At 43.3% G+C, this 26,304-nt stretch overlaps 2 protein-coding genes across 3 annotated transcripts; one reads left to right on the top strand and one right to left on the bottom strand.

Moving 5' to 3' along the window:
• The first annotated feature begins 9,792 nt into the window (after positions 1-9,792).
• Positions 9,793-23,091, top strand: LOC121970319 (general transcription and DNA repair factor IIH subunit TFB2-like). 2 transcript variants are annotated; one of them, XR_006108901.1, is made up of 15 exons: positions 9,793-10,031; positions 10,673-10,840; positions 11,472-11,540; positions 16,950-17,043; positions 17,149-17,249; positions 17,372-17,417; positions 17,490-17,549; positions 17,665-17,733; positions 19,106-19,189; positions 19,272-19,355; positions 20,864-20,949; positions 21,485-21,575; positions 22,184-22,264; positions 22,510-22,579; positions 22,663-22,842. XR_006108901.1 is itself a non-coding variant. In XM_042520941.1 (15 exons), exons 1-15 carry the CDS (start codon positions 9,919-9,921, stop codon positions 22,798-22,800), a joined length of 1,359 nt encoding a protein of 452 aa, XP_042376875.1. In that variant the 5' UTR covers positions 9,793-9,918; the 3' UTR covers positions 22,801-23,091. The 2 variants fall into 2 exon arrangements, 1 of the variants encoding a protein (XP_042376875.1); XM_042520941.1 differs by having other exon boundaries at positions 22,505-22,579; positions 22,663-23,091.
• On the bottom strand, positions 22,985-25,724 carry LOC121970320 (GEM-like protein 1). Its single transcript, XM_042520942.1, has 4 exons — positions 25,192-25,724; positions 24,975-25,076; positions 23,465-23,742; positions 22,985-23,310 (listed from the first exon to the last, which is right to left on the bottom strand). Exons 1-4 carry the CDS (start codon positions 25,430-25,432, stop codon positions 23,119-23,121), a joined length of 813 nt encoding a protein of 270 aa, XP_042376876.1. The 5' UTR covers positions 25,433-25,724; the 3' UTR covers positions 22,985-23,118.
• Positions 25,725-26,304: the final 580 nt, after the last annotated feature.

Raw genomic sequence — 26,304 nt, 5'->3', positions numbered from 1 at the left:
GAGGGGGGTTGTCATGGGTAGCAGCTCGGCTCAGTCAATTTGTAGTTGATCGAACGCCTTTTTGAATATGATGTTGACCAAGCTTCCTGTGTCAATAAAAATGCGGTGAATAGTGTAGTTGGCTATTACCGCTTTGATGAGCAGAGCGTCGTCGTGGGGCACTTCAACTCCTTCCAAGTTCCCGGGCCCAAAACTGATTTCGGGTCCACTCGCCCGCTCTCGGCTGCAGCTGACTGCATGGATTTGGAGCTGTCGGACGCTCGCCTTTCTTGCTCAATTGGAATCTCCTCCGGTCAGCCCACCAGCTATGATGTTGATCTCGCCTCGGGAAGTATTGCTCCTATTTTCTTCTTCCCGAGCGGACGGTCGAGGATGTTCCGTAGACATTCGGAGATTCTCCCGCCTCGGAGAGCGATGCTGTTCAGGAGTATGTTGTTGTCGTCTGTCCGCTACCGTCCGATCGGCTGCATGGGGCCTCTGCCGCCTATCGGCCGATGGCGACCGACGACCACCGCTTCTGGGAACGGGGTGGGCGATTAGAGGAAGACTGCGGCAATCCTTGGTGTTATGTGTGTCCGTCCGGTGGAAGGAGCAGAACATTGGGGTCCATCTCTTCTTTGTCCTGGGCCGCTCGGCTGCTACTTCTTGGACATGAGGTCTTGGATGAGCACGAATCGCTTCGGCCCGTGGTCCTCTGGGTGGCTGATGAGCAGCGTGAGGCTTTCGTTCGGCAGGAGGAGCCCGCTCGGCTGGAGTTTCTTTTTTCCGGGCCGCTTGTGCTTCCTCCACATTGATGTATTCGTTGGCCCGGTGTAGCATGTGGTCGTAATCTCGGGGCGGCTTTCGAATGAGTGATCGGAAGAAATCCCCATCCATGAGGCCTTGTGTGAAGGCATTCATCATGGTCTCCGAGGTGGCCGTTGGAATGTCCATGGCCACTCTGTTGAACCGCTGGATATAGGCTCGGAGTGACTCGCGAGCTTCTTGCTTGATGGCGAATAGGCTCACGCTAGTCTTCTGGTAGCGCCGACTGCTGGCGAAGTGGTGGAGGAAGGCCGTTCGGAAGTCTTTGAAGCTGGCGATGGATCCGTCCGGCAGCCTCTGAAACCACCGTTGAGCCGATCCCGAGAGGGTGGTAAGAAAAACTCGGCACTTTACTCCATCTGTGTATTGATGGAGAGTAGCTGTGTTATCGAACTTACCCAGATGATCATCAGGATCGGTGGTCCCATTGTATTCACCGATCGTCGGGGGCACATAGTGCTTGGGCAGAGGGTCTCGTAGAATAGCCTCTGAAAATTGGCGGTTGATCCGCTCGGGCGATGCATCCGGTCGGGGGGCTTTCCCTTTTCTGTCATCTCATCTCGGCATTTCATCCGAAGATGATCCCCGATCTCTATTAGCTGCTGCTGCTTCAGGCGTGCGGAATAGAGCCCGATGGAATGCTACGGTGGCCTGAGATGCTTCCGCTCGGCCGCCTGATGCTGATGTTGCTTGCTGCTCCGCCCGCTCAGCTTGTGACTTTTGTCTCTGTTCCATAAGCTTGGCAGCTCTTGTCTCGATTAACGCGTCGAGTTCCTCCGTGGAGAGCATCACCGAGTGCGGTCGTCCAGCTTCGTCCATTACTTCCGATCGGATGCAGGAGCGTTCCCACAGACGGCGCCAAATTGATCCTGTCCGAATCGCTGAACCAACGGACCCTGGGCACGTGGCTATCTCCTAGTCGATGACATAGGCCTCCGTGTGGTCGCACGAATCTCCGGCGAGCCTGCACAAAAGTCAGGCCGGGAAGGGGTTCCCGGCGACGACCCTCCGACGCTCAAGTCAGGCAAGCAAGCAGTGAAAAAGTGGCTCCCAAAATATTAGAACGCGTACCTCCGGCGAAGGATGAGGGCCTTTATATAGGGCAGCGGAGAAGCGAGTGTACACATACCGAGGTGTACACGTGTCCATGGCCCATACCCCAGTAAGGGCTTGTCAGTGAGCTTACCTGACCCATACAGGGACAGCGGAACCCCCTGTCAAAAGATTTGGAGTATGGCTTACATGTGGAACGTACCTGCTGTCAGAAAAAGATGTCACTTGTCCTTTTGCCCTTACTCCCTGAAGGGCGTCCGGCCGGCCAGCTTCCGCGACATCCGGCCGGACGTATACGGTGGTTTACTTAGGGAGATTCTCAATCACGTGCTTTGTGGAGACTATTAGCAGTATGCTACCTGATGGCTTTGGCAGAGCGTGCAGTCCGATCGGCCCTGCGATCTTGTCCGCTGAGCGCCGGAACCCTGACTTTCGACAGGGCGCCTTTAACCATCAACTAGACACCGGCCGGCCGCCCGGCCGGTCGAACCCACCCGTCTCCGACCGGCCACCTGCCACTTTGACTTCCACGTGGCGTTGACTCCACCGGATGGGGGGCCCTTGTTCTTACAACCGGATCAGTTAGGTCAACTTAAAACTATAGTATTGGGACAAATCATTTAGGAGGTCATTTGTAATTTTTAGTCAACCTTAAGATAATTATAAAATAAATTGATCCTGTCCGAACGCTGACTCAACGGACGCTGGGCACGTGGTGCTCTCCTAGTCGATGACGTGGGCCTCCGGCTAGTCGTACGAAGCTCCGGCGAACCTGCACAGAAGTCGGGCCGGGAAGGGGTTCCCGGCGGCGACCCTCCGACGCTCAAGTTAGGCAAGCAGATGGTGGAAAAAGTAGCTCCAAAGGCCTTGAACGCGTACCTCCGACGAAATATGAGGCTCGTTATATAGGATGGTGAAAAGGTTCCTGTGCGTCCACCGAGGCACATACATGTCCGTAGCCCATACTTCGGTATGTGTCTGTCAGAACGCTTACCTGACGCCATACTGCTACAGTCCAATCACGTCTTCGATGGGACAGCAGAACACCTCGTTGTCAGACTTGGAGTATGGCATAGCCATAGGACTTGACGGCTGTCAGAAGATGTTTCTGTTCTCCTTTACCCACCACCGGTTGGGACGTCTGTCCGTCCGGCTGAACGGGGAGTTCACGCGCCGGCCGGACGGATCTCATCTCATGCGCAGTCCGGGCGGCACTCTCCTTACGTCCGGACTGCCGTTTGCAGCGATATGCTGGGGAGAATTTCGGTAGGGTGGTATGTAAGAACTGTTAGCAGTACATCACCTTCTCTTACGCCTTCCGCTCGGCTCTTTGCTACTGTTCCATTGAGCGTCGAAACCCCAACTTTAGTCGGGGCGCCTATTGCCTCAGCTATACACCGGTCGATCTGCCTAGGTCGGTCGGTCTGCCTATCTGGTCGGCCACTTGGCCTTTTAACTCCAGCGTGGCATGGACCCTTCAGAATGGGGGTCTCCTGTTCTAACCGCCGGATCACTTGCCTCCCCCTCAAGTCTAGTCGAAGGAGGCGAAGTCCGACTGACTGGACTGCCGATCTGATTGAGTAACGACCGCTACATTAGTCCGCTCGGCCAGGTTTAGGAGTGCTCATCCGTTCGGCTGTATCTTGTCCGTGCCTTGTATTCTTCTGGACTCCATGACCAATGCTCTCCTCTACTGCCCATCAAGTGTGCTGCGCACAGTAAGGGGCGCTCATTAAATGCGACCAGTCTTCTGCTGACACGTGGCGATCGTGCGTTTGTCAGAGTATGGCGATGACGTAACTTCCGATGGGACATCCGCCGTTTGAAATGAACGGCTGGATGATGACCTCGTTATCGACGACCTGGATCGGACGGTGTAAATTGATCGCGGCCGCCCTTATAAAGCTCCCGACCCCAGCTCTTCGCCGCATTTCGACCTTATCGTCTCCAACCATCCCTCTGTTCCTTTTTTCCGGCGACCTTGCGTTTCTGCTCTCCGACGACTCTACAACCCCCTTCGATCATCTTCTTTGCCCGTAAGGATTCCTTTTCCTTGCCGCCTCTCCTTTTTTCTCTCTATTAGCTATTTCTTTCATCATCTCGCATTCTTTCCCTGTTTTTATTTCTCCCTCCTTCCATCGCGCGTCCCACCCTAGCCTTATACCATGACCAACACCTCACAGTCGACCGGTGGTGCTCCGGGTCTTTGGTATTCGACCATGGAAAGCCGGTTCGACGAGGAGGACGCGTTGCGTCTCGCTCGGACTTACGACATTCCTTCCGACCACCAAATAGTATTAGCCACACCGGCCGATCGGCCTCATGAAATGCCGTCCGGCACAGTTCTTTTTTTCCGAGACCAATTTTTGGCCGGGCTGCGTTTTCCACTCCACAAGTTCTTCTTACAAGTCTGCAATTATTTTCGCATTCCGCTCGGCCAAGTAGTCCCTAACTCCATTAGGCTGTTGAGCGGAGTGATAGTCCTTTTTAAACTGAACAACATCCCCCTTGACCCTAAGATTTTTCACTACTTTTTTTATCCCAAGCAAGCCGAGTGGGGTACCTTTATTTTTCAGTCTAGGATAGGTTTCGTCCTTTTTGATAGTATGCCGAGCTCCAACAAACATTGGAAGGAGCACTTTTTCTATGTGCGTTTTCCCGAGATGCCAATTTTTCGTACCAAGTGGCAGACGGCGATGCCGGCGCAACCGGAGCTCGGCAAATTTAGAGGCGATGCGGCCTACCTTCATGCTCCTTCCGGGAGTAATGTATATATTTGGCCTATCTTCTACCCCGGCCGATCTGCCCTGCAGCATGAGTAAGCGATTCTCATCCCTCCTTTTTCTTTTGTTCTAATTGATTTAATCTTTGTTTCTGCAGCTGAAGTTATGTGGCGCGCTAAGGCGACCGAGAAGCTCAAATTGAAAGCCGCTCAGATTGAGGCGGTGAAGAACAAGGAGGTCGCCGATCGGGGCCTTGATCCAGCCGATCCGACCGGCGAATTAGGTGAGGGGACTCAGGATGCCCCTAAAGCCTTAGCAGCTGCTACTTCCCACGACGAGGAAGTGGGCGGCACAGAACCTTCTACCCAAGCTGAGGCGGAAGGCCGTTCGGCCGATGATGTTCCCCTGCTCACTCGGAAGCGCAGACGACCAGATCCGGCATCTGCATCAACTGCCTTGGATGAGCCACAGCCCGAGCGGAGCGCGGATGCTCCGATGATATCGGGGACCATTTCTCTAGAGAGTACCCCGACCCCACATGACTCTCCGAGGGCAAGCTATGAGGTGCCGCCGTCCAGCCCTTCAAGAACTCTGCGCCGTATCAGGCGTTTGGACGAGCTTCCCTCCTCGTCCACCGGTGGGCCATCCGATAGGGCCGATGCTTCTCAGAGCGAGCCGAGCGGCCAGAATTTAATTAAAACCGTCCTGCGCCTCCCCTCAGAGGAATACATGGCTGCTGCTGATCGGCCAGTGGTCCCCAAGCAGCAGATCACCTTGACGGGCCCTCTTGCAAAAGCTTGGGAGGACGCTCGGCGCCGAATAAAAGCGATGACTCTCGGGCAGCTCGGCGATAGCAACCTTCAACAGGCCACCGGGGTATGCTCTTTTTCTTTGTTCGTGTATTTGAATTAAGTTTTTAACCTGTTCACTTTTGCTCGTAGAACTGGGTGGAGCAGATTGCTGTTAGCAATCGGTTGGCCGAGTTGGAGGATGAATTGAAAAAACTTAAAGCCGCAGGGGACAACCAACAGTCGACGGTCGCTCTGGAGAAGGCCAAAAAATTACTGGAAGTCGAACGGAAAGGAGCTTCCGATCTGGCGAGCGAGGTCGCTTGGCTTGAAGCGGTGGTCAAACAACGAGATAAGGAGATCAAGACGGCGACCACCCGGAAGCGCCAGGCCATCGATGACATGGACCGAATGAAGGTGGAGATCAGAGGGCTAGAGCAACGCATCAAGGATCTGGATGCCCTTCTGGCCACCGAGAAGGAGGGCCGCTCGGCCGATTTACTCAAATTTGAAGGGGATTTAAAGGATCTCCAGGCCGCCAATAATGCTTCCCAAGCCGCGCTTAAAGAGTATCAGGATGGGGAGTCGGCTCGTTCTGACGAAGTGAGGCAGGCGTTTGTCCGCTCGGACGACTTCGGGGAGAAGTTCACCGACAAGATTTCCCTCACCTTCGAAGAAGCGATTAAGGCGGCGGTAGATTATTTGAAGACTAAAGGCCACCTTCCCGCCGAGCTGACCATCCCCCCAGAGGATCTGGCTAATGTGATGGGCGCCATTCCCGATGCCCTTTTTGATTTTGACGCATGAGGAGTGTATTTTATCCACTTTTTTGTATCTTCGCCGTTCGGCAAGACTGATTTTCGCTGTAACTTCTTTTGTTTGCCTAGTATTTGGCGTAAATAGACCATCTTTCTGTTCTTGTCACCTTTGTTTTGGGAAGAAAATTTTCTTTCGTCATGTGTGAAGTGTTCTTTAAAACTCCTCCGCTCGGCTTCACGCTTTAACATTGACCCAAGCCGCCTGCCTTCAATAACGTCTTTCGCCACGCAATTAAGCGGCCGCTCGGCGCGCGAACGTCACTCGTTCACTTGCTCGCAATTTTAATTCTGATTAACCATCTCTTGCTTCGCGCCTTACCTCAAAGGGGTTTTCGCTAGATTTTCGCAATGCGAGCCGTTCGGACGTTTATAGATGTCGGCTCGTCTCTCGATGTTTAACGTCGGAGTTTGACGGTCTTCCGCTCGGACGTTTATAGACGCCGGCTCGTCTCTCGATATTTAACGTCGGAGCTCGACGGTCTTCCGCTCGGACGTTTATAAACGCCGGCTCGTCTCTCGATATTTAACGTCGGAGCTCGACGGTCTTCCGCTCGGACGTTTATAGACGCCGGCTCGTCTCTCGATATTTAACGTCGGAGCTCGACGGTCTTCCGCTCGGACGCTTATAGACGGCGCGACTCTCGATATTTAACGTCGGAGCTCGACGGTCTTCCGCTCGGACGTTTATAGACGCCGGCTCGTCTCTCGATATTTAACGGGAGCTCGACGGTCTTCCGCTCGGACGTTTATAGACGCCCGCTCATCTCTCGATATTTAACGCCGGAGCTCGACGGTCTTCGCTCGGACCGTTTATAGACGCCGCTCGCTCTCGATATTTAAAGTCGGAGCTTGACGGTCTTCCGCTCGGACGTTTATAGACGCCGGCTCGTCTCGATATTTAACGCCGGAGCTCGGCGGTCTTCCGCCGGGCTTATAGACGCCGGCTCGTCTCGATATTTAACGTCGGAGCTCGGCGGTCTTCCGCCGGACGGTTTAGACGCCGGCTCGTCTCGATATTTAACGTCGAGCTCGACGGTCTTCCGCTCGGGCGTTTATAGACGCCGGCTCGTCTCGATATTTAACGCTCGGAGCTCGGCGGTCTTCCGCCGGACGTTTATAGACGCCGCTCGCTCTCGATATTTAACGCGTCGGAGCTCGTCGGTCTTCCGCCCGGACGTTTATAGACGCCGGCTCTCTCGATTTTTAACGTCCGAGCTCGACGGTCTTCCGCTCGGACGTTTATAGACGCCGGCTCGTCTCTCGATATTTAACGTCGGAGCTCGACGGTCTTCCGCTCGGACGTTTATAGACGCCGGATCGTCTCTCGATATTTAACGTCGGAGCTCGACGGTCTTCCGCTCGGACGTTTATAGACGCCGGCTCGTCTCTCGATATTTAACGTCGGAGCTCGACGACCTTCATGGCTAATCTTTAACACAGCCGCTCGGCAGGAATGATAACCATCCTTTTAGTTCATTTCTGCTTCCTGCATTACAAAGACATGGGCAACTAGAATATACATGAATATGTGTTACACCAGTGCACCTTTCATCCGGCACGATAAGGCTGGAGATGATTCGCACTCCATGGCCGATCCAGCTGCCGTCCGTCCTCATCTTCCAGATAGTTAGCGCCCGAGCGGAGCTTTTCGATAACCTTGAAGGGGCCCGCCCACGGAGCTTCAAGCTTGCCAACGTCGCCGACCGGCTTGACTTTCTTCCAGACAAGATCGCCGACCTGGAATGATCTGGGGATTACGCGGCGGTTGTAGTTTTGCTTCATCCGCTGCCGGTACGCCATCAGCCGAACGGACGCCTTGGCTCTTTCTTCTTCGACTAAATCCAGCTCCATGTTCCTCCGCTCGGCTGTGGATTTCTGTTTTTGCTCCACAATCTTGGCGGCCCTTATCTCGATCAAGGCGTCGAGTTCCTCCGTCGAATGCATCACCGTGTGTTGTCGTCCAGCCTCGTCCATTGTTTCCATTCGGATGCAGGAGCTTTCCCACAGACGACGCCAATTTGATCCTGTCCGAACGCTGACTCAACGGGCGCTGGGCACATGGCGCTCTCCTAGTCGATGACGTGGGCCTCCGGCTAGTCGTACGAAGCTCCGGCGAGCCTGCACAGAAGTCGGGCCAGGAAGGGGTTCCCGGCGGCGACCCTCCGACGCTCAAGTCAGGCAAGCAGATGGTGGAAAAAGTAGCTCCAAAGGCCTTGAACGCGTACCTCCGGCGAAGTATGAGGCTCGTTATATAGGATGGTGAAAAGGTTCCTGTGCGTCCACCGAGACACATACATGTCCGTAGCCCATACTTCGGTATGTGTCTGTCAGAACGCTTACCTGACGCCATACTGCTACAGTCCAATCACGTCTTGTCAGACTTGGAGTATGACCTAGCCATAGGACTTGACGGCTGTCAGAAGATGTTCCTGTTCTCCTTTACCCACCGCCGGTCGGGACGTCTGTCCGTCCGGCTGAACGGGGAGTTCATGCGCCGGCCGGACGGATCTCATCTCATGCGCAGTCCGGGCGGCACTCTCCTCAAGTCCGGACTGCCGTTTGTAGCGATATGTTGGGGAGAATTTCGGTAGGGTGCTATGTAAGAACTGTTAGCAGTACATCACCTTCTCTTAGGTCTTCCGCTCGGCTCTTTGCTACTGTTCCATTGAGCGTCGGAACCCCAACTTTAATCGGGGCGCCTATTGCCTCAGCTATACACCAGTCGATCTGCCTAGGCCGGTCGGTCTGCCTATCCGGTCGGCCACTTGGTCTTTTAACTCCAGCGTGACATGGACCCTTCAGAATGGGGGTCTCCTGTTCTAACCGCCGGATCATAAATAATGAAGGTTATTTGTAATGAAATTCAAGATTCAATTAAACAAGAAAATCGAAGTATTTTTAACTCATCAAATTTAATGCACTACTTTAAATAGGAATTATTAGTACCATCTATCGAAGTACGAGATTAGACCATAACCATCTCATTCATTTTCTTATATGATGTGACGGTGGAGTAGAGGAGTGTTGGGGTGGTGGGGATGACAAAGATAGTCGACTGTTGCATCTCTAACTCGTTGAGCTACTACTCACGATTCATCTCGATGATAAGGGGAACTATCAGGATGAGAAAGATAGTGCCAGTAATCTATGCGTCTTTTTCGATGCTACGAAGCTGCTTTTTAGTCACGGTGGCAACTTTGATAATGGTAGCCCTAACTTACGTGACAATCATAGACTCCTAGATGAGCTCAACATGAGGAAGAGTAAGTCATCAGCTCGTATAAGCAAACTCTTCAAGTAAACTCTTCGACAGAGATGAAAGAGAATATTAGGTTTTTTTTAGAGAAAAAATAAAGTGGTTCAGTGTTTTTTTTTTTCCAAATGAGTAAGAAATAGAAGAGGGGTATTCTAGAAAAAAGAAAGAAAATAAGTGATTTGGTCAAATTAAAATGGATACGTTTTTTGCTTAATATACAAAAACGTTGTTGGATAAATCGTCAAAAAAAAATAATTATAGAAATAAAAAAGTATTATTATTTGAATATTAATCATTTTAAAAAATAATTTATGATAAATCTATTTGCAAATTAAATCATCAATATATCTAACGGGCCGGGACACCGAGGCCGAGTCGAAAGGAGAGGGCGGTTAGGGAAGAAGGAAGAGTAGTACGAAGCCTAGCAGGAAGGAGCACGCCCTTCTCCTCGATTTGTGATCCTAGGGAACGAGAAGATGCCGCAGGTGCGGATCGTCGCCAAGAACTTCATGGACATGGTGGCGGCTTTGCCGGCTGTGAAGCTGGAGAAGCTCTACGACAGTGCTTTCATCTGCGAAGCCGTTCTCAGGCAAATCCTCTCTCTCTCCCCTTCTCCTCCTCCTCCTCCTCCTCCTCCTCCTCCTCCTCCTCCTCCTCCTCCTCCTTTTGTGGTTTCACAGTAGGTTTGTCTTTGTGGAAATCGTTAGTCAGATTGTAGGCTTGCTGTAAATGGAATGGGCATCATCTTCTGCGAGATTGATTTGGTGCTTCAAGTGATATAGGCATGGTTAGATCAAACTGTTTGGTGATTCTTCAAAAAGTTATTTTGCTTAAAAGTTGGAATTATCTAATGGCTTCTCGCTAGGTTTCCGTGACGATGCCCTTTCAAATTTATGTTGGATTATCTCTATGAGCCGACCATTTTAGCAATCCATCTCCATCTAATTTTCGGATGTACTTCCTGCCTACTGAAGGGGTGATCCTGTAGATTGACTTTCCTCATGCTATTTCTTTGGTTTATGCATTCAATGCTCTTGCTTTGGTTCTCCTATATTTAGGATTGGACATTATGAATTCAGTCTCTGTACTTAGTGTTGTTAACTGTTTTTGTAAATGATACTAGATGAGTTGAGTTGTTATGAATATATCGTTAGTTCATAATCTTTAAAGCATGGGGTATTTTTATTTATATGGTGATTTTCAATCTCATGCAGTTCTTTTTATCTTCAGATCACTGCCCCCTATGGCTAAGCGGTACATTTTGCAAATGCTGTACATTGATACTGCAGTAACAGCAAAGTCAGTCGAAGAATGGTTGCTTCCTGATGGGTTTTACAAACACAAAGTGGCCATTGATAGGTTGCTTCAACTGAGGGTTTTCCTTGAAGTTAATGACAGGTATGGTGTTCTTTATGCTTCTTTTGTGGATTATTTGTTTTACCATTTTAGCTCCTCAGTTATGCTTTTGATGGCTTAGATCATAAAATGTAGAGCACTTGTTTACATCTGAATTTCTAGGAAGTGCTTAACTACATTGTCTGATCATCATTTGTGCAAGCTGTGTATTTATATATTTAATCTTAAATTTCAAGTTCCAGATTAGTACTTGATAGTAAAATTTAGTTGCTAAAATATGCCAAGTCCTAGACTTTCAGTTTGATTTCCTATAGTTTTTTTGTTAAACTATCTAATAGTCTCTCGCACTTTTCTGAACGTGATGATGACCATGCTCTTGTGTGCAACATTTAGGTTATTATACTTTCCTTGGATGATACTCTCGACCATTTTTAATTCTTTCAACTAGATTGTTATTCGTTTCTTCTGTTGCTATTAATTTAAATATATGACAAATTTTTACTGTAGAAATGGTTCTAGAAAAGTTATTTATTCTCATGTCTGTCTTCATGGTACAATGGTCTCAATGTCTCAAATTTGTATCATTAATAGAAACCTGGGGTAAAGTGTGAATGATTAACCGATTCTGCAAAATATACTTCTACACACTTAATTGTTTTACAACTGGCTGCAGAAAGAAGGAGACAAGCTATAAGATAAACCCAAAGTTCCAGACCAATATTCAGAAGCACCTTGTGAATGGGTATGTATCACTCAATGCTTTACTGCTTGGATAAGTTGTCAATTAAGACGCGGTTTCAGTGACTTACATGCCTGAGTGTCTTATAATCTTATTGACTATACAGACTCTGATATAGAAGCTTTTGCATGATGTGATAGAAAAACTTAACTTTGTGTGCTTCTTCTCATCATTTCACACTAACCCACTGGTAAATATGGTTGCTTATTTGGCCTTATGTATTGTACTCATGCTTAGGAAAGTATGTAGAGTAGATCAAGGCAATTATATGATTTCATCTATGTGTTCAACTACACAAGTCGTATTCTAGACATTGCGTGGTTTGTACGATTTAAATTCCCATAGCATGAGAATTGATACCAATTATGCAAAACCCTTGTTTGGTATCGTTTGCATGGGATTTTAATTCTCATATGATACAATTTTATTTCAATTAATGGGCTTTTGTGTAGGGATACAGAACCAATCAGGATGTGAGTTTCTTGAGAATTTCATTGGGAAATTTCCATTTTTGAGATATTGTATGACTATATTTTCCCCATATTCAAAGTATGGTATGATCATTCATTTTTTTACTCGTGACTTTTATCTTGTTTCTCTAATAGACTTTTGTCACATGGAAAGCTTTACAATTAGGCGAAGCCAAAAAAGAGAAAGGGGTTTATCACACAAACCTTTGTTCCTCTTAACATCTAACCAAGAACAAAAATCTTTTTTTACTGGGTTCAATCCTTGTAGACACTAATTAACTTCCCTGGTTATTTGTGGTTATATTTGTAGGACATAACAAATTGATAGAAAATTTCCTTGTGTTGTTTCCATTGAATTGGAAAACTATATAAAGAATACAAATGTTTAAATCTGGAAACTAAACTATGCTAGGAAATTTACAGCAGAATATAAATTGTCATAATACAATATTTACAATTTCAAAATCTAAATCACAATTAGATCTTTGTATTTGATTCTCCAATATGCCCCCGCAAGATGGAGCTTGGGGAGAGACCAATTTGGTCATTAACTGTTGGAACCGTATGCGGGGTAATGGTTTGGTGAGAACATCTGCTAGTTGATCCTTAGAAGACACGTGTGTAACTCGGAGATCACAATTCTGAACTTGCTCACGAATGAAGTGATAGTCGAGAGCCACATGCTTCGTACGAGAGTGGAATATCGGATTAGAGCAAAGATTGGTGGCACTCACATTGTCGCAGTAGATGACTGGTTTTTGAGAGGAAGAGAAGCCAAGCTCATCGAGAAGGAAAGACAACCAGCGCAGTTTGGCGGTTGTGGCCGTGATAGAGCGATATTCTGCTTTAGTAGAGGATCGAGCAAGAGTGCATTATTTCTTTGAGCTCTAGGAAATAGGATTTCGTCCAAGATAGTCATCTTTGTTTTCAACGCGGTCTATATCTGAGAAGGCATGTAGAGCAAGAGACGATTGACAATGAAGTAAAATGCCTTGATCAATAGTGCTGCATAGGTATCTTAAAACACGTTTGACAACATTCCAATGCTTATTAGTAGGATGATGCATGAACTGAGATAGCTTGTTGACCACATAAGCCATGTCAGGACAAGGAGAGATAAGTACTAAAGGCTACCTACTGCAGTACTTTGTACAGATCAAAGAGGGCTATGCTGTCGCGAAGTGCAAGGTGTGGTAAGTAGTGGTGTGGAAACTGGACGAGCATTTGTCATCTTGGTTCGAGCAAGAAGGCTAACAATGTAACAACGCTGAGAAAATAACAAATCTAGTGGATGAGAGAGTGCTTCGACACCAAGAAAATAAATCAATGCACCAAGATCCTTAAGAAAGAATCGCTTGGTTAGTAGATCAATGAAATGTTGAACAACTCTGTTCCTCAACATACACAAGAAGATATCGTCAACATACAGTTGATGATAAAGAGAGAAGTATATGCAGTGGAATTGCGGAAGCCAGAAGTGATGAGAAATTGACGTAATTCACTGTACCAAGCATGAGGAGCTTGTTTGAGACCATGATAACCTTCTTCAATTTGCAAACATGTGGAGGATAATCTATATAATAAAACCTGGTGGTTGCATCATATAAACCTCCTCTGTCAGGTGCCTTGAAAGAAGGTGTTATTAACATCAAGTTGGCGGATGTACTAGCCATGGCTAACAACAAGAGAGAACAAGACAAATTGCAGTTGGTTTGACAGCAAGGCTGAACGTATCATGATAGTCGAGACCAGGTCGTTGATGAAAACCCTTAGCGACTAATCGAGCTTTGTACCTGGTAATAGAATCATCAACTAATCGTTTAATGCGATAGATCCATTCGCAACCAACTATATTCTGAGCTAATGACCAAGGGACCAGTTCTCAAGTGCCATTGCTAACAAGAGAATCAAACTCGACAGACATGGCCTCACACCATTTGTGATCCTTGAGAGCCTGGGTTACAGAGGCAATTTCGTGGGCTAGTTGAATAGACAAGTTGTACGAGAACGGGTGATGATGTGTGATGGTCATGTTGAAGGCATAGGTGGGGAGGGTGGTATCGGTTATGGGTTTCAGACATGCACTGTAGTGCTGGAGGGGGCAGTCGGAGGTGTTGTGCCTGAGCGAACCACAAATGTTGTAGATGAGGACGGAAGTAGAACGAAAATGGAAAGCCAAGTGGAATTAGTAGATTCATCAGGAGGATGAAGGGTAGGTTGACGACTAGACACAGGAAAAATAGACTCGACGAAACAAACATGATGAGAGATATAAACTTTCAAGGTGGTGGGATCATAACACAAATGGAGAGTGTGGATCAAGTTTGTGAGAACAAGAGGGATGAAGCCAGGCATAGCAGAGACACCCAAAGCATGATGTTTGAAGTAATTGGGAGGAGAGCCATACAATTTGTGGTAAGGAGACATCATATGACGAGTTGCAGTGAGCATGCGATTGATGAGCTGCAGTGGAGAAGACATAGGACCAGAAGGTAAGAGGCAAAAAGGCACGGGATAGGAGAGAGACCAGTTTCAACAATGTTATGATGACGACGCTTAGGAAAACCATTGTGTTACGGAGTGTGAGGTGGTGATGTGAGATGTGAAATGCCATATTGACCTTGGAACGAAGATAAAGTTGTGTATTCCTCCCATTGTGACAATTTTCTGTTTAAAATAATTTTCAACAAGAGCTTTTAAGCGCAGAAAAATTGAAGAGACGTCGAATTTGCATTGAAGAGGATAGAGCCAGATGTAGTTGGTGAAGTGATCAACAAAAATAACATAATATTTGTATGTCAACGGAATATATAGGGGAGGTTCGGACATCAGAAAATAATTTGCAGAGGAGCAGTAGCGACAATAGAAGATTGAGAAAATGGTAATTTGTGACTTCTATTGCAATAACAATTGTGACAATGAAATGAATGTGATAAACTGGATGATACATGTTTAAAAGCAGACTTGGACTCAGACGAATGTCCTAAACAATGATGTCATTCAGAAGGTGAAGCTTTGACAGTGGAAAACGCAATGAAGGAAGAGGAGGATGTTGGTGAGGCCAACCACTCATAAACACCATATCTAGTTCGCTCGTGCAGTAGTGGTCCCCCGTCTGCAGATCCTTCACAAAAAAAGAAGTGGTAAAAAATTCAGTCGAAGTTTTGTTGGATGTGCAAAATATAGAAATAGAGATAAGATTTCTCTTCATATTGGGGACACATAAAACATTCTGTAAATTAAAATTATGAGAGACCGTGTTTAAGGTAGTAGAACCAGTATGAGTGCCAGTATTGTCACTAATCACAATGTTATCAGGACCGTCATATGGAGAATGCAGCGACAAGTTGTTGAGGGTAGAGGTAACATAATTAGATGCACCACTGTCAAGAAGCCAGGCAAGAGAGGTGGAGACTAAAGCAGTTGCTACATTGGCCTTCGGTTGTCATTGCCTTTGTGGTGTCCAAGGCTGCCCAATTGGAATTGGAGGGTAAGCTGCAGTTTGTGATGCAGAGGAAACTGGTATAATGTGAAAAAGTGGATATTGGGAAAGTGTGTGGCCACACCCCTGACACCTTCCAAGAAACGGGTGTGGCTGACGCTGCTGAGAATTGCTAGAAGAAACAGAATTGGACACGGTAGACTGTTGTTGTGACAACTACCAGTTCTGCCAAGGAGAAAAATTACAGACGTTGGATCAAGGTTGGCTAATTGCTATATTGGCCGTGGCAAGAAGAAGAGAGGCCGAGGAATGAGAATGGCATAGGAATAGTTCTTGATTAATCAACTTTTTATGTAATTCATCAAAGGAAATTAGTGTGTCCCGACCTTTGATAATGTTAACAAGAGCTTTGTAATCATCGTTCAAGCCAGCAAGAATTATTTCAATGAGGTCCTCATGATCCATTGGCTTACCAAGGGCAGCAAGTTCATCAGAACGACATTTAATAAATTGCATATATTATGAAATTGATTGTGAACCTTTAACACTCCGTTTGAACTGATCCTTGATTTGGTTGATGTGGCCACGAGACGGACGAGCATAAGTATTAGCAAGAATAGTCCAAGCATCACGAGAGGTAGCTGCTTGTTGTATGAGAGGAATTAGAGGAGAATAGATGGAGCCGACAATAGCACCAAAAAGAAGCTTGTCATGTTGGATCCAAGGAAGCTAATCTGGATTTGGTGTGTCAATGTCGTTCACACGAATGGTGGGTGGTGGACACAGGTGAGAGCCCTCAAGAAATATGAAAAGATCGTATCCAATAAGGATAGCTTCAATCTATAGTTTCCACAAGATATAATTGGTGGAGGTAAGTTTATTAATATTTTGATGAGAAATAGTGATGAGGGTGAGAGGGGAGACCGGATTGGCAGATTGATTATGGTCACCTGAGTTTGATCAGTGGACAAAACAAATTGATAGAAAATATCCTTGTGTTGTTTCCATTGAATTGGAAAACTATATAAAGAATACAAATGTTTAAATCTGGAAACTAAACTATTCTAGAAAATTTACAGCAGGATATAAATTGCCATAATTATAATATTAACAATTTCAAAATCCAAATCACAATGAGACCTTTGTATCTGATTCTCCAATAATATTTTCATTTAGAAAGCATACAGTACTAGAGAACACATCTTTACAAAAATGGCAGGAAGGAGTTGGCACTAGGGTATGCTAACAGGAAATATGAAGACAAGGACATCTGAATTTGTTGGAAAAAAAAACTAGGCCTTTTGAAAAATGCATTCACAAATATCTATAAATCTGAATAGGATGTTCATGAATCCTTTATCTCAAACAGTTCTTAAATCACAAAGCTTATTCTTTTTACACAATACATCAATGTTAAGTATGTTCTACAAATCCAATCTAGGCCATTTCTCCCATTGAAGCCGAGGAAAATAGGTTTGATGTTTTTATTTGCAATTGCAGTGGGACTTTACCTAGAGAACCAATGCCATCGAGTACGACCGTAAGATTACCAACCTTAGAGGATCTTGACACATATGCCTCAGAGCAATGGGAGGTTGCTTCTTCAACTGTTTGATTTAAGCCTTCTTTGTTTTTTCTTCCATTTGCACAAGTTTACTCAAATGGAATTTTAATATATCTTCTTTGGGGGAAAATGCAGCGCTTCTTGTTGCAGCTAATAAATTCTTCTCAAGCAGCAAAGTTGACAAGTTTCAGTTCTTCCATGATAAAGGTTTTCCAGCGAGGGCTTCTAAGCTCCAAGTACTCTGCAATTTTGTTCTACTGTTATATTGCATTATCCAGATTCTGATCGCTGAGGTTTTTTTGTGCTCTGTTTTGCATATTATAAGGAAAATCTTAACTAGTGACCTACATTTATGCAGGGAAAATGAAGTCCCCAAGTTAACTGAGAATGGCTTCCAATTTCTGGTGGGCATTTTTTTAAACCTTCTTATTCTCCTATCATTTTGATTTTTGTAGCACATTTTTCATTGTAAACAGCTGATGGATACGAATGCACAACTATGGTACATCATTAGAGAATACATATCTACTGCAGAGGTACTATTTGGCATAATTTCTATTTTGTCTTCACTCTTAATATGTATGGACCAGTTTTTCTGAATAAAAACTTGTACTGTAAGACTGATTATCTGATTCTTTAAAAATCATGTAGGATCGTGGAGTTGATCCCACAGACTTGATATCATTACTTCTTGAGCTTAGCTTTCATTCTCTTGGGCAGGTACAACTATCAAGGTTGCTTGAAAATCTATTATATAATAAATAATTTAGTTCCATGATGATTGTAAATACCAATTGGATGTTAAATGTATTGATATTTGTTGATATAAACTGTAATCTAAGGTTTTGCGTAAAATGTTTTCTGAAAACTATTTTCTACATTTCCTAGTGTTTAGCACATGGAAAATGGTTAGAAAGTCGATTAACAATGTCAGATTTTTTAAGGAAAATGATTTATGTTTCTTTTAAGTGGAAATCATTTTCCACCTGAGGGAACAAGCTACAAAAAAAAAGTTTGAAAGGAATATAAGGCAACAAGACAAGTTTTTTACCTATAAAATTTTTCCATGAAAGTATTTTTTCAAAAAACAAGCTATTTTCCAACAAAGAATGAACTCTGAGAGTTGATCATTAGTCATTAGAACTTAGGATGACAATATTTGTTTGTTCAGTTTTGTTGATGAAACGAGGAAGTATATTGTCTTTTATAATTTCTTAGAATACTGGATATACTGTAAAAGAACCGCTTTCCTACCAGTGATTATTTCTCTTTTAATATGTGTTACAATTCAAATTTCTACAATATTTATTAGATGCAAGAACAATGCTTACACCTCTTTCCTAACTCCTTTGAAACGACCTGGAATGTTGTTCAAGTTAATTTGATTTTAAATTACTCTTACCTCATGGCCTATCCAACCGAGTTCCACTGTAATAATTTTAATAATTGGATTCTGTGAGTTTTGATGCAGTTTCATCTACAGTGGTGGCTTTTGGCTGACGAGCCAATTATTGAAATTTAGTAATGCATCCTGTATCTGAGGTGCCAATTATTACTTGTAAGAGCCTATGTAATTGATGACAGATAACTGGATCAAATCCCATTTTTACTTGTATGTAATAATATTAGTCTTCCTCCAATATATGCTTAAAAAGCTGGATGTGTCGAAATGAATCACAATCTACCTGAAGTTACTTGAACCGACCAGTCTCCTCAAAATCATAGGTTTTCTTTAGAAAACCAATTGAAAAATGACCAATTCCATAACCCTTGCATGCAATATGATTCTTACACCACCCACTCTCTTGGTGGTTGACCTTCTCCGACAATTATTGCATTGGAAGACAATAATATACACCCTATGCAGTTGGCCTTTTATAGATCTATTATGCCTTGGATGCTTTGTTAATTAGGGACTTTATCTCTTGTCATCTCTTGAAATGGTTTCTTGATGTTTCTTCATGGTACACTTTCAAATGATGCAATAATTGGATGATGCAAAAGAATTGTATAATCCTTTTCTCTCAGCACATCATTTTGTCATTTGTGCTTCCAGCTTAGGCGAACTGAATCTTGCTTGTTCATGCTATAGGCATACAACTTGAATACTCTAACTGATGTTCAAAGAACCGCTATCAAAGATCTTGGAGAATTGGGGCTGGTCAAACTTCAACATGTGAGTACATCTCTTTCTTTCCAGTAATTCCTTTTGAGGCATTAGTGCTCTGCATCTTAATTGCTTGTCTGTGATATGGCAGGGACGAAAAGAGGGTTGGTTTATACCTACAAAATTGGCTACTAATCTTTCAGTGAGCTTCACTGATTCAGCTTCAAACAAAGAGGTCTGCTTCACAGTTTTTCTCTTCATTTTTAGTATGCTGTGATATCTTTTCATGGAAAATGAAGGAAAAAGACTACATCCTATAAGATTTTATTTCTCTGAAGAACATACTAACTCGTCAACTTCTATGTAGAGCATATAGCTTGATCATGTCTTTCAATTGTTGCACCAGTATTGCATCTTCATTATCTTGGTCGAGTGATTTATTTATCTTATATATGTGTGTTATTATTTGTGAAACTTATTCCGTTTTTGTGACAAGTTGGATGTCAGTCAATATCTATGCTCCAACTCATTGTTAGAATTAATAGTTATACATAGGTTTCTAGAATTAACTTAACATAAAATCCATCTCAATTTTTTAAGTGTCATTTTGTAAGATGAAACATTCGTTACTACCATCTGAAACAAGACGATGGCTGAAGTACTGTAGGCCACATAAAATTCTAAAAAAAAACTTGAAGATTGTTTCTACTCACATCTAAATTTAATGAAGAGTGTTGCTGGTAGAGGTGTAGAAGTAACAAGCATTGAAGGGATATCATATCAAACTGTGACCCCATAATTAAGTTTGGATTTATCAAACATATGCCTGTGATGACTGAGTTAAGAATAAAGTTGCTACAAATTTATAGTTCGGAATATTATAATCAACCTACAGAAATGGCTGTGTTTGTGCATCTTATACAGTAGATAATTTCTATCTGTACAAGTTTGCCTGATGTTTTCAACTATCGAGTATTGACACTTCATTTTAGCTCACATCTCATGGAAGAGATTGGAAGAGTGTCTGCCTGATATTGATTGTGTATTGCAAGACTTGAAGGCTGAGTCTACTGAATATCTCGGTGTCATTGCCAGAAGTGCTTAGATTTGGCAAAGTCGGGCAAAAGGACCCAAGTAGGATCTGAATTCTGAAGCTTCTATTGGATATGGATATTGTTTTTGCATTCAGAGGTCTATGGATCCATGGCCAATATTTGAATTCATATTGTCAACTAGCTTATTGTTGTAACTTTTAATTCTATTTGGATTTGGTATCTATTGTCTGGCAACTTTGCATGGGCCAGTATTAGATTAAAGCTCTTTGATCATTTCAATTAATGAGGCTCTTCCCATGAATCCATGATGGCCATTCCACAAAGTTGTGGAGGTAGAATAACCTGAATTTGCTATGTTCGGTAACAGAGAACAAACAAATCAATTCTAGTAAATTTCTTGAAACACTTGTCCGACGGGGTCACAGGGAGCAGAAGTATATTGTTATCAATTTGTAATGATATGAAAGGAAAGATAATAGTTTTGCTTATTTTTTAGTACTGGAGATCAGCATTTCTCCAGTATTTCTCAGGTTTCACTTGTAAACTTATAGGATTTGTTTGTTTTGTTTGTTTTTTTGTGCATGAGAGAGTATGGACATCTCTGCTTGTTAATCTATATGGTGAGGTTTATCAAACATCACCTATCTTCGTAATCAGCCATGCTCATTTATATGTTTTTCGTGCACAGGGCTTTGTTGTGGTGGAGACAAACTTCAGAATGTATTCGTACTCAACGTCTAAATTATATTCTGAGATTCTACGTCTGTTTTCAAGGTAAAAGTTCCTGAATAGTGGTAGTAGTAATTCCTAAACAGTTGCAATTTTTTAACAATCGTGTATTCCATCATTGGGCTGGTCTGTTATATGAGGTTTGCCGTAATAAAAAATCTTTAATGCCCCTGTGGATATAATGATTTCAAATTCTTAGTATCCTATTGGTTTGTGCATATTGAATTGAACTTTTGCAGTCAGCTTCATGTTCCACGCTGAATATTTTGGTTATGTGCACTTTATTATTGCAATTGAAGATATTCAGTAGGAACTTCCATTATCATACACCGAGAAAATCAAATATATATAAGTCTCATGCTTTGGAAGCTAATGCCAATTTCAAATTGATTTGACGCACAGCTCCACAGTAGGCATATTACTTTTCAACTACCTACCTAAGGTTCTCAAACAAATCAATGAGATGTGTAGTTTAATATAATGGCCATAAGTCAAGATATTAATGCGATCCTGGCTAATCATTCTCCTTCAATTCCCATGATATTACAGTGTTTCATTTTGCTTGTTTGTTGAACTTTAGGATTGAATATCAACTTCCCAACCTAATTGTTGGAGCTATTACAAGAGAAAGTTTGTACAATGCTTTTGAGAACGGAATCACAGCAGAACAGGCAAGCATTAATTTTATTATTTGCCGTGATATTTGTTTTAAAATATTGCTAATGTTAAGTTCCTCTATGTAACTAGCACTTACACATAGAAAAAAGAAATATGGTTAATTATTTTATACAGTACTTTTGAGATTCTTTCACTTTAGCTACAACTTTCCTCTCATCTTGTTTCAATTATTGTGTTGGCCTGTTAATATTTCCTGTGGGACTTTACATCTATTTTTTTTTTTTTTTGACCATTGGCAATGAATATGGTATGCAACAACTGTGAAATTTAGAATAAGGATACATTTATAGTAATAGGGCAGAAAGGGGAGTCAAGATTAAAGGCGGGTAAGGGAAAAATGGAGGTCAAAGGTCAAGCTATACCCTGTTTCGATTAAGTGTGCTATTTTATATGCAAACATTGATCCGTTGTCACATGGGAATTCAATGTAGCAAAATTAGTGGGGTAGGCCATAATAGAAACAAGACGATTCATGTATAAGATTCAAAAAAAAATTGTTGATATTTGGTTTATTTATCGATAGTATAACTCAAGAAAATATATTGCAGGGAACTATTTATGCTGTCATGATTATCTCATCTTTTTAAAATTGTCGTTCCAGATTATTTCTTTCCTACAGCAGAATGCACATCCCCGAGTTGCAAATAAGATACCCACAGTTCCAGAAAATGTTACAGATCAGGTGCTCATTCATCCAGAGATTTCTAAATTCCAACGAGATCGTACTTCTGGTATTATGTTTTTTTTTAACGCAAATGAAAAGGTCCTCACAATCAATTAGGTACAAAGCTATAGATCGTTTGCATTCTGGTTTTTGAAACTTGTTGCTTGCTTTAGTTTCTCATGATAATTATTCTAGTTGGAGTGTTCTGCGAATTTCCTGATGAATTATAATACCAATATTTCAAAAAATGTTCTGTAGATTAGGCTCTGGGAAACCGATAGAAATAGAATCGAGATGACTCCGTCCTACCTCTATGAGGATTTCCCTTCAAAGGTAATAAATTTGAGTTGCAACTAGCTTACTCTTTTTTTTTTTCATGACTAATTTTTCCTTCATCTTTGCTACCCGTTGTTCAGGAAGTATTCGAAGCAGCATGTGATTTTGCACGAGAAGCCGGTGGAGTGTTGTTTGAAGATTCGAAAAACATGCGTGTCATCGTCCACGTAGAGGTGCACCAAGATATGAGAGATTTTCTACGCCGTGCGCCAAAGTAAATCCTTGGCGGCTCCAATGCGAACAATTCGAATATTGTCAAAGGAAATGCACAAAAAGAAGGAAAATTGCAATTAGGTGGATCGACTAATTATTCAAATAGAATGCAATTAGGTGGATTGACACAAAATGCAGTTGATCTCGGGAGCCAAAAAAATCTAATGTTTCTTAAATTTGCAGAGCGGATAAAGAAAAGACATCAGACTCATCTTTATAACCATTTTAAGAATTCTTATAGATGGTTTGGGACAGTTCACCATTATTTTACAGATTCAATCATATTGTGTTTCAAACTAGTGTCCCACGAAATACATTTGAAGCTAGAAGTACGAACTACGAGGACTAAATTGGAGGGCCTCTTTAAGGTTCTTGAAGGCTTTATCATATGATATAAATCCCATGAACCAGAACTCATGGTTGTCGGTGGTGATGATTTGAATGTATTTGTCAGAAGGGTCCCTAGTGTTAGCAGAGGGATTGACCGCCCTCAGATGATCCAGTGGCACAGCTATCTGCATATAGATGTAATATCGGGTTTTAGTGAATCTGACAATTGGAAGTAGTAGTCTAACAAAGTTTTTGATGGGCTATATTCAATCAAACAAAATCCTGACAACAGAAGTATAGTTTTACTAATTTTTCCTGACAAGAATTTTGACGGGGCACCTTATAGTTCGTCATCTCCTGTTGACCAGAAGTGGCAGTACTGTGGCTTACAGGGTTGTCACTGCAAAATGCAATTCTGGCTGTGGATAGATACAATGTTCCTATCACAGGACCCACTGATGTCGAAACGTAGCAGGCATAGGATTTCCAAAGTTGTTCTCCGGGATAAGTATTGAAGATTTGCTGGAAAACCTTGTCGTTCCCACCTTCTGCAAGAACTTTTGTTCCCTGTGTAATCCTAGCCAATGCTGCATCTGTGAAACTAGGACTGGTTTTAACTGCCATACGACAGAGAATAATAAAATTAATCCCATGGCAAACCTACTAAAATGTGTAGAACTATTAGTCTCGTAGCATTTATCTTGTTCAGAAAGTTCTCTGTTACCTGCTGATTTTTTTTTTTTCTAATTTCAATGCCTCGAATGGAAATGATGGCCTGTTAAACTTCTTGAACATTGCAACAAAAATCAAGTGTCAGACAAAATTGGCTGTCTGGCAAAGATACAAACAAATAGTAATTAAATATTTGATTTGTTATTCCAGTGCATTTATATTGGATGTGAATTCTAGTGCATTTCCTTCTCTAGAAATTGTATTACCTGCAGAGTAAATTACATTGTCCACTAGAATAGTAAAGGTGATTCTGCACATTCGCGTCCCTTGTCCCTAGATGACGTGAAAGGCGATAAATCATGGGGTAAGCTTATAACCGCTTGCCAAGTTAGCTAAGGATGGAAAAGATTTTTTTTCTCCGAGGTCATGTGCCTGCCATTGTACACTAGAATTGAACCAGATGGTGCTTGACTAATTTGTTTGACTGTTACTTTATTAGTTAAGCCGATTCAAAGTCCCAAAGTCGGCCCATTGAATTTTCTTTGCAAAATTAGGCTGATCAGTTCATTGCATCCCCCATACATGACCAAATGATCAACATTTTAATTATAAGACAATGTTAAACTTTAAAAATTATACACACTCCTCAAATATAATTCTTTCCTGCCTAAAATGCTTTGCGGACAAAAAAAAACATGTAATGATGCACACCAAGACAAGGCCTCCTAGTGTAAACTACTAAAGTAGTATTTCTATCATGATGCATAAACATAATTGGGGATGGGTTGGACAAACTACTATAAGGCTGATGTTTTTCTATTTCCAATAGCATTGTAGTTGACTCTTGCTTCAGTATATGGCCCAGCGCTGGTGTACCAGACAGGATGAAAGAACATGCAAGGTAATTATCAGCTACAATAATTTGAATAACAATCACAGTAGAAGGGGGGAACACATACTCTCTTTCATGATAAAAATTTCAGGACCTATGATAAGAGTTTCTATAGACATTAAGATCTCTGATCCTCACTAGTCCAGCCTTGTTTGTGCATCTTGGTAGATATAGGAAAGGATCTATAAATTTCTCCACAATTATCTCTCAACTTATTCCTTTCACGAATGAATTACTTACTAACGTTAACAATATGCGTACTGATAGAAGGATTCAGAAACATACGGTGTTGCCAGACATGTCCAGCTGCGCCAGCGGCCTTCCTTGAGGTATCTTCAAATTTCTTCCCACATCGTCCAAGCACCTTCAGTATCGTCTCCGTAGGGCCTAAAACGAAGAACCAGAAAGGGGGAAAAAATGACATGAAAACTAAGAAGTATTGAGAAAGAAAACCCTAGGAAGCTAGTTTTGAGAAGAAGATTTTGAGCATTAATCAACACACTCTTGTTGGGAACAGGGGAAACATTCACGTAGGGATTGCCACCGGCCTGACCGCCGATCGGGGCAGCGGAAGAGTCCAAATAAGGGTTGCCGGCCCTGTTACTGGATGCGGAAGCGGGAAACCCGTAGTCGGCTACGCTCCTCCCGGCTGGTGGCGGGGCGTATGGCGGAACCGGCGTGCCCATCACCCAGGTCCCCGGCGCCGCCTCCTGCGGTGCCGCCGTCGGCCTTCCCTGACTCATCAACACACGCCGCGATCCGTATCGAACCGGCGGTTCTTCCGGGATCGAGTCTTTTCCGTCGATCGCGAGGTTAAAGAAGAAGGCCAAGCATCGGCCGTCGGTGGCTCGCGCTGCGGGAGCCTCGAGATCCCCTTTGGGGTGGGACCGTGTCACTCACCGCGAACACACTCGCGTATCTGACCACGCCTTGGGCCAGAGCCCATCAACGCCACCACTCCATGTGCTCACTCACACTCCCAACCAATCAGTCCTCTGCTGCCGCGGCGGCCCCATGAGCTCTTTCAGATCCTCTGGACCGTAAAAAGCAGTCCAAGGGATGGTCCCTTAATCTAGATTGATGGGGATGAATGGTCCTCACCTGTTTTATGAATGGGGATCATCCTCTGAATCAATCCAAGCCAAGGGACCATCCCCTGGATCGCTTTTTGCGGTCCAGAGGATCTGCCCTCTTTTTTTACAGTGAAAAGATGATTACGTTAATTTAGACGTTCAGATTATATGAAAATAATAATAATAATAAATTATGAAATCAGTGACCGTTAAATGATTAGAGGTGGAAGAGAATTTGGAGGATTGACGGGAAGAAGGCCTCGGAAAGATGGGCTTATAGAGAATATAAAAAAGGGAGAAAAAAAGAAATGTCAACAGATAGATTAGGGATCCTTAACATAGTCATTCTGACATTTAAATTAATGAGGTGGAGAAAATATCTAAGAATAATAGAAGCTAATAGATTTTTTGTAATGAGAAAGCGTACTTCCGTCGCCTCATAGGCGGGATCCTTTTATAACACTTTGTAATCTCCGCTTTAAATAAATATTATGATTCAATAGCATATCAAAATAAGAAAAGTATTTTATTAGTGTATTTTT

The sequence above is a fragment of the Zingiber officinale genome, chromosome 4A, assembly GCF_018446385.1.
Source record: "Zingiber officinale cultivar Zhangliang chromosome 4A, Zo_v1.1, whole genome shotgun sequence".
In the NCBI taxonomy this organism is placed as follows: domain Eukaryota; kingdom Viridiplantae; phylum Streptophyta; class Magnoliopsida; order Zingiberales; family Zingiberaceae; genus Zingiber; species Zingiber officinale.
Note: the sequence above shows the minus strand (reverse complement) of the source record. Positions and strands in the feature narration are given on the sequence as shown.

What these genes read in the sequence shown, in the direction of transcription:
- LOC121970320 (XM_042520942.1), bottom strand. Translation starts at nt 25,432, where the DNA reads ATGAGTCAGGGAAGGCCGACGGCGGCACCGCAGGAGGCGGCGCCGGGG. An exon ending in TTCCCCTGTTCCCAACAAGA is followed by an intron (nt 25,077 to 25,191) that starts GTGTGTTGATTA and finishes TCTTCGTTTTAG; the next exon opens with GCCCTACGGAGACGATACTG. An exon ending in AGGAGATGACGAACTATAAG is followed by an intron (nt 23,311 to 23,464) that starts GTGCCCCGTCAA and finishes ATCTATATGCAG; the next exon opens with ATAGCTGTGCCACTGGATCA.
- LOC121970319 (XM_042520941.1), top strand. Translation starts at nt 9,919, where the DNA reads ATGCCGCAGGTGCGGATCGTCGCCAAGAACTTCATGGACATGGTGGCG. An exon ending in CGAGGGCTTCTAAGCTCCAA is followed by an intron (nt 17,250 to 17,371) that starts GTACTCTGCAAT and finishes ACATTTATGCAG; the next exon opens with GGAAAATGAAGTCCCCAAGT. An exon ending in ACGGAATCACAGCAGAACAG is followed by an intron (nt 21,576 to 22,183) that starts GCAAGCATTAAT and finishes TTGTCGTTCCAG; the next exon opens with ATTATTTCTTTCCTACAGCA.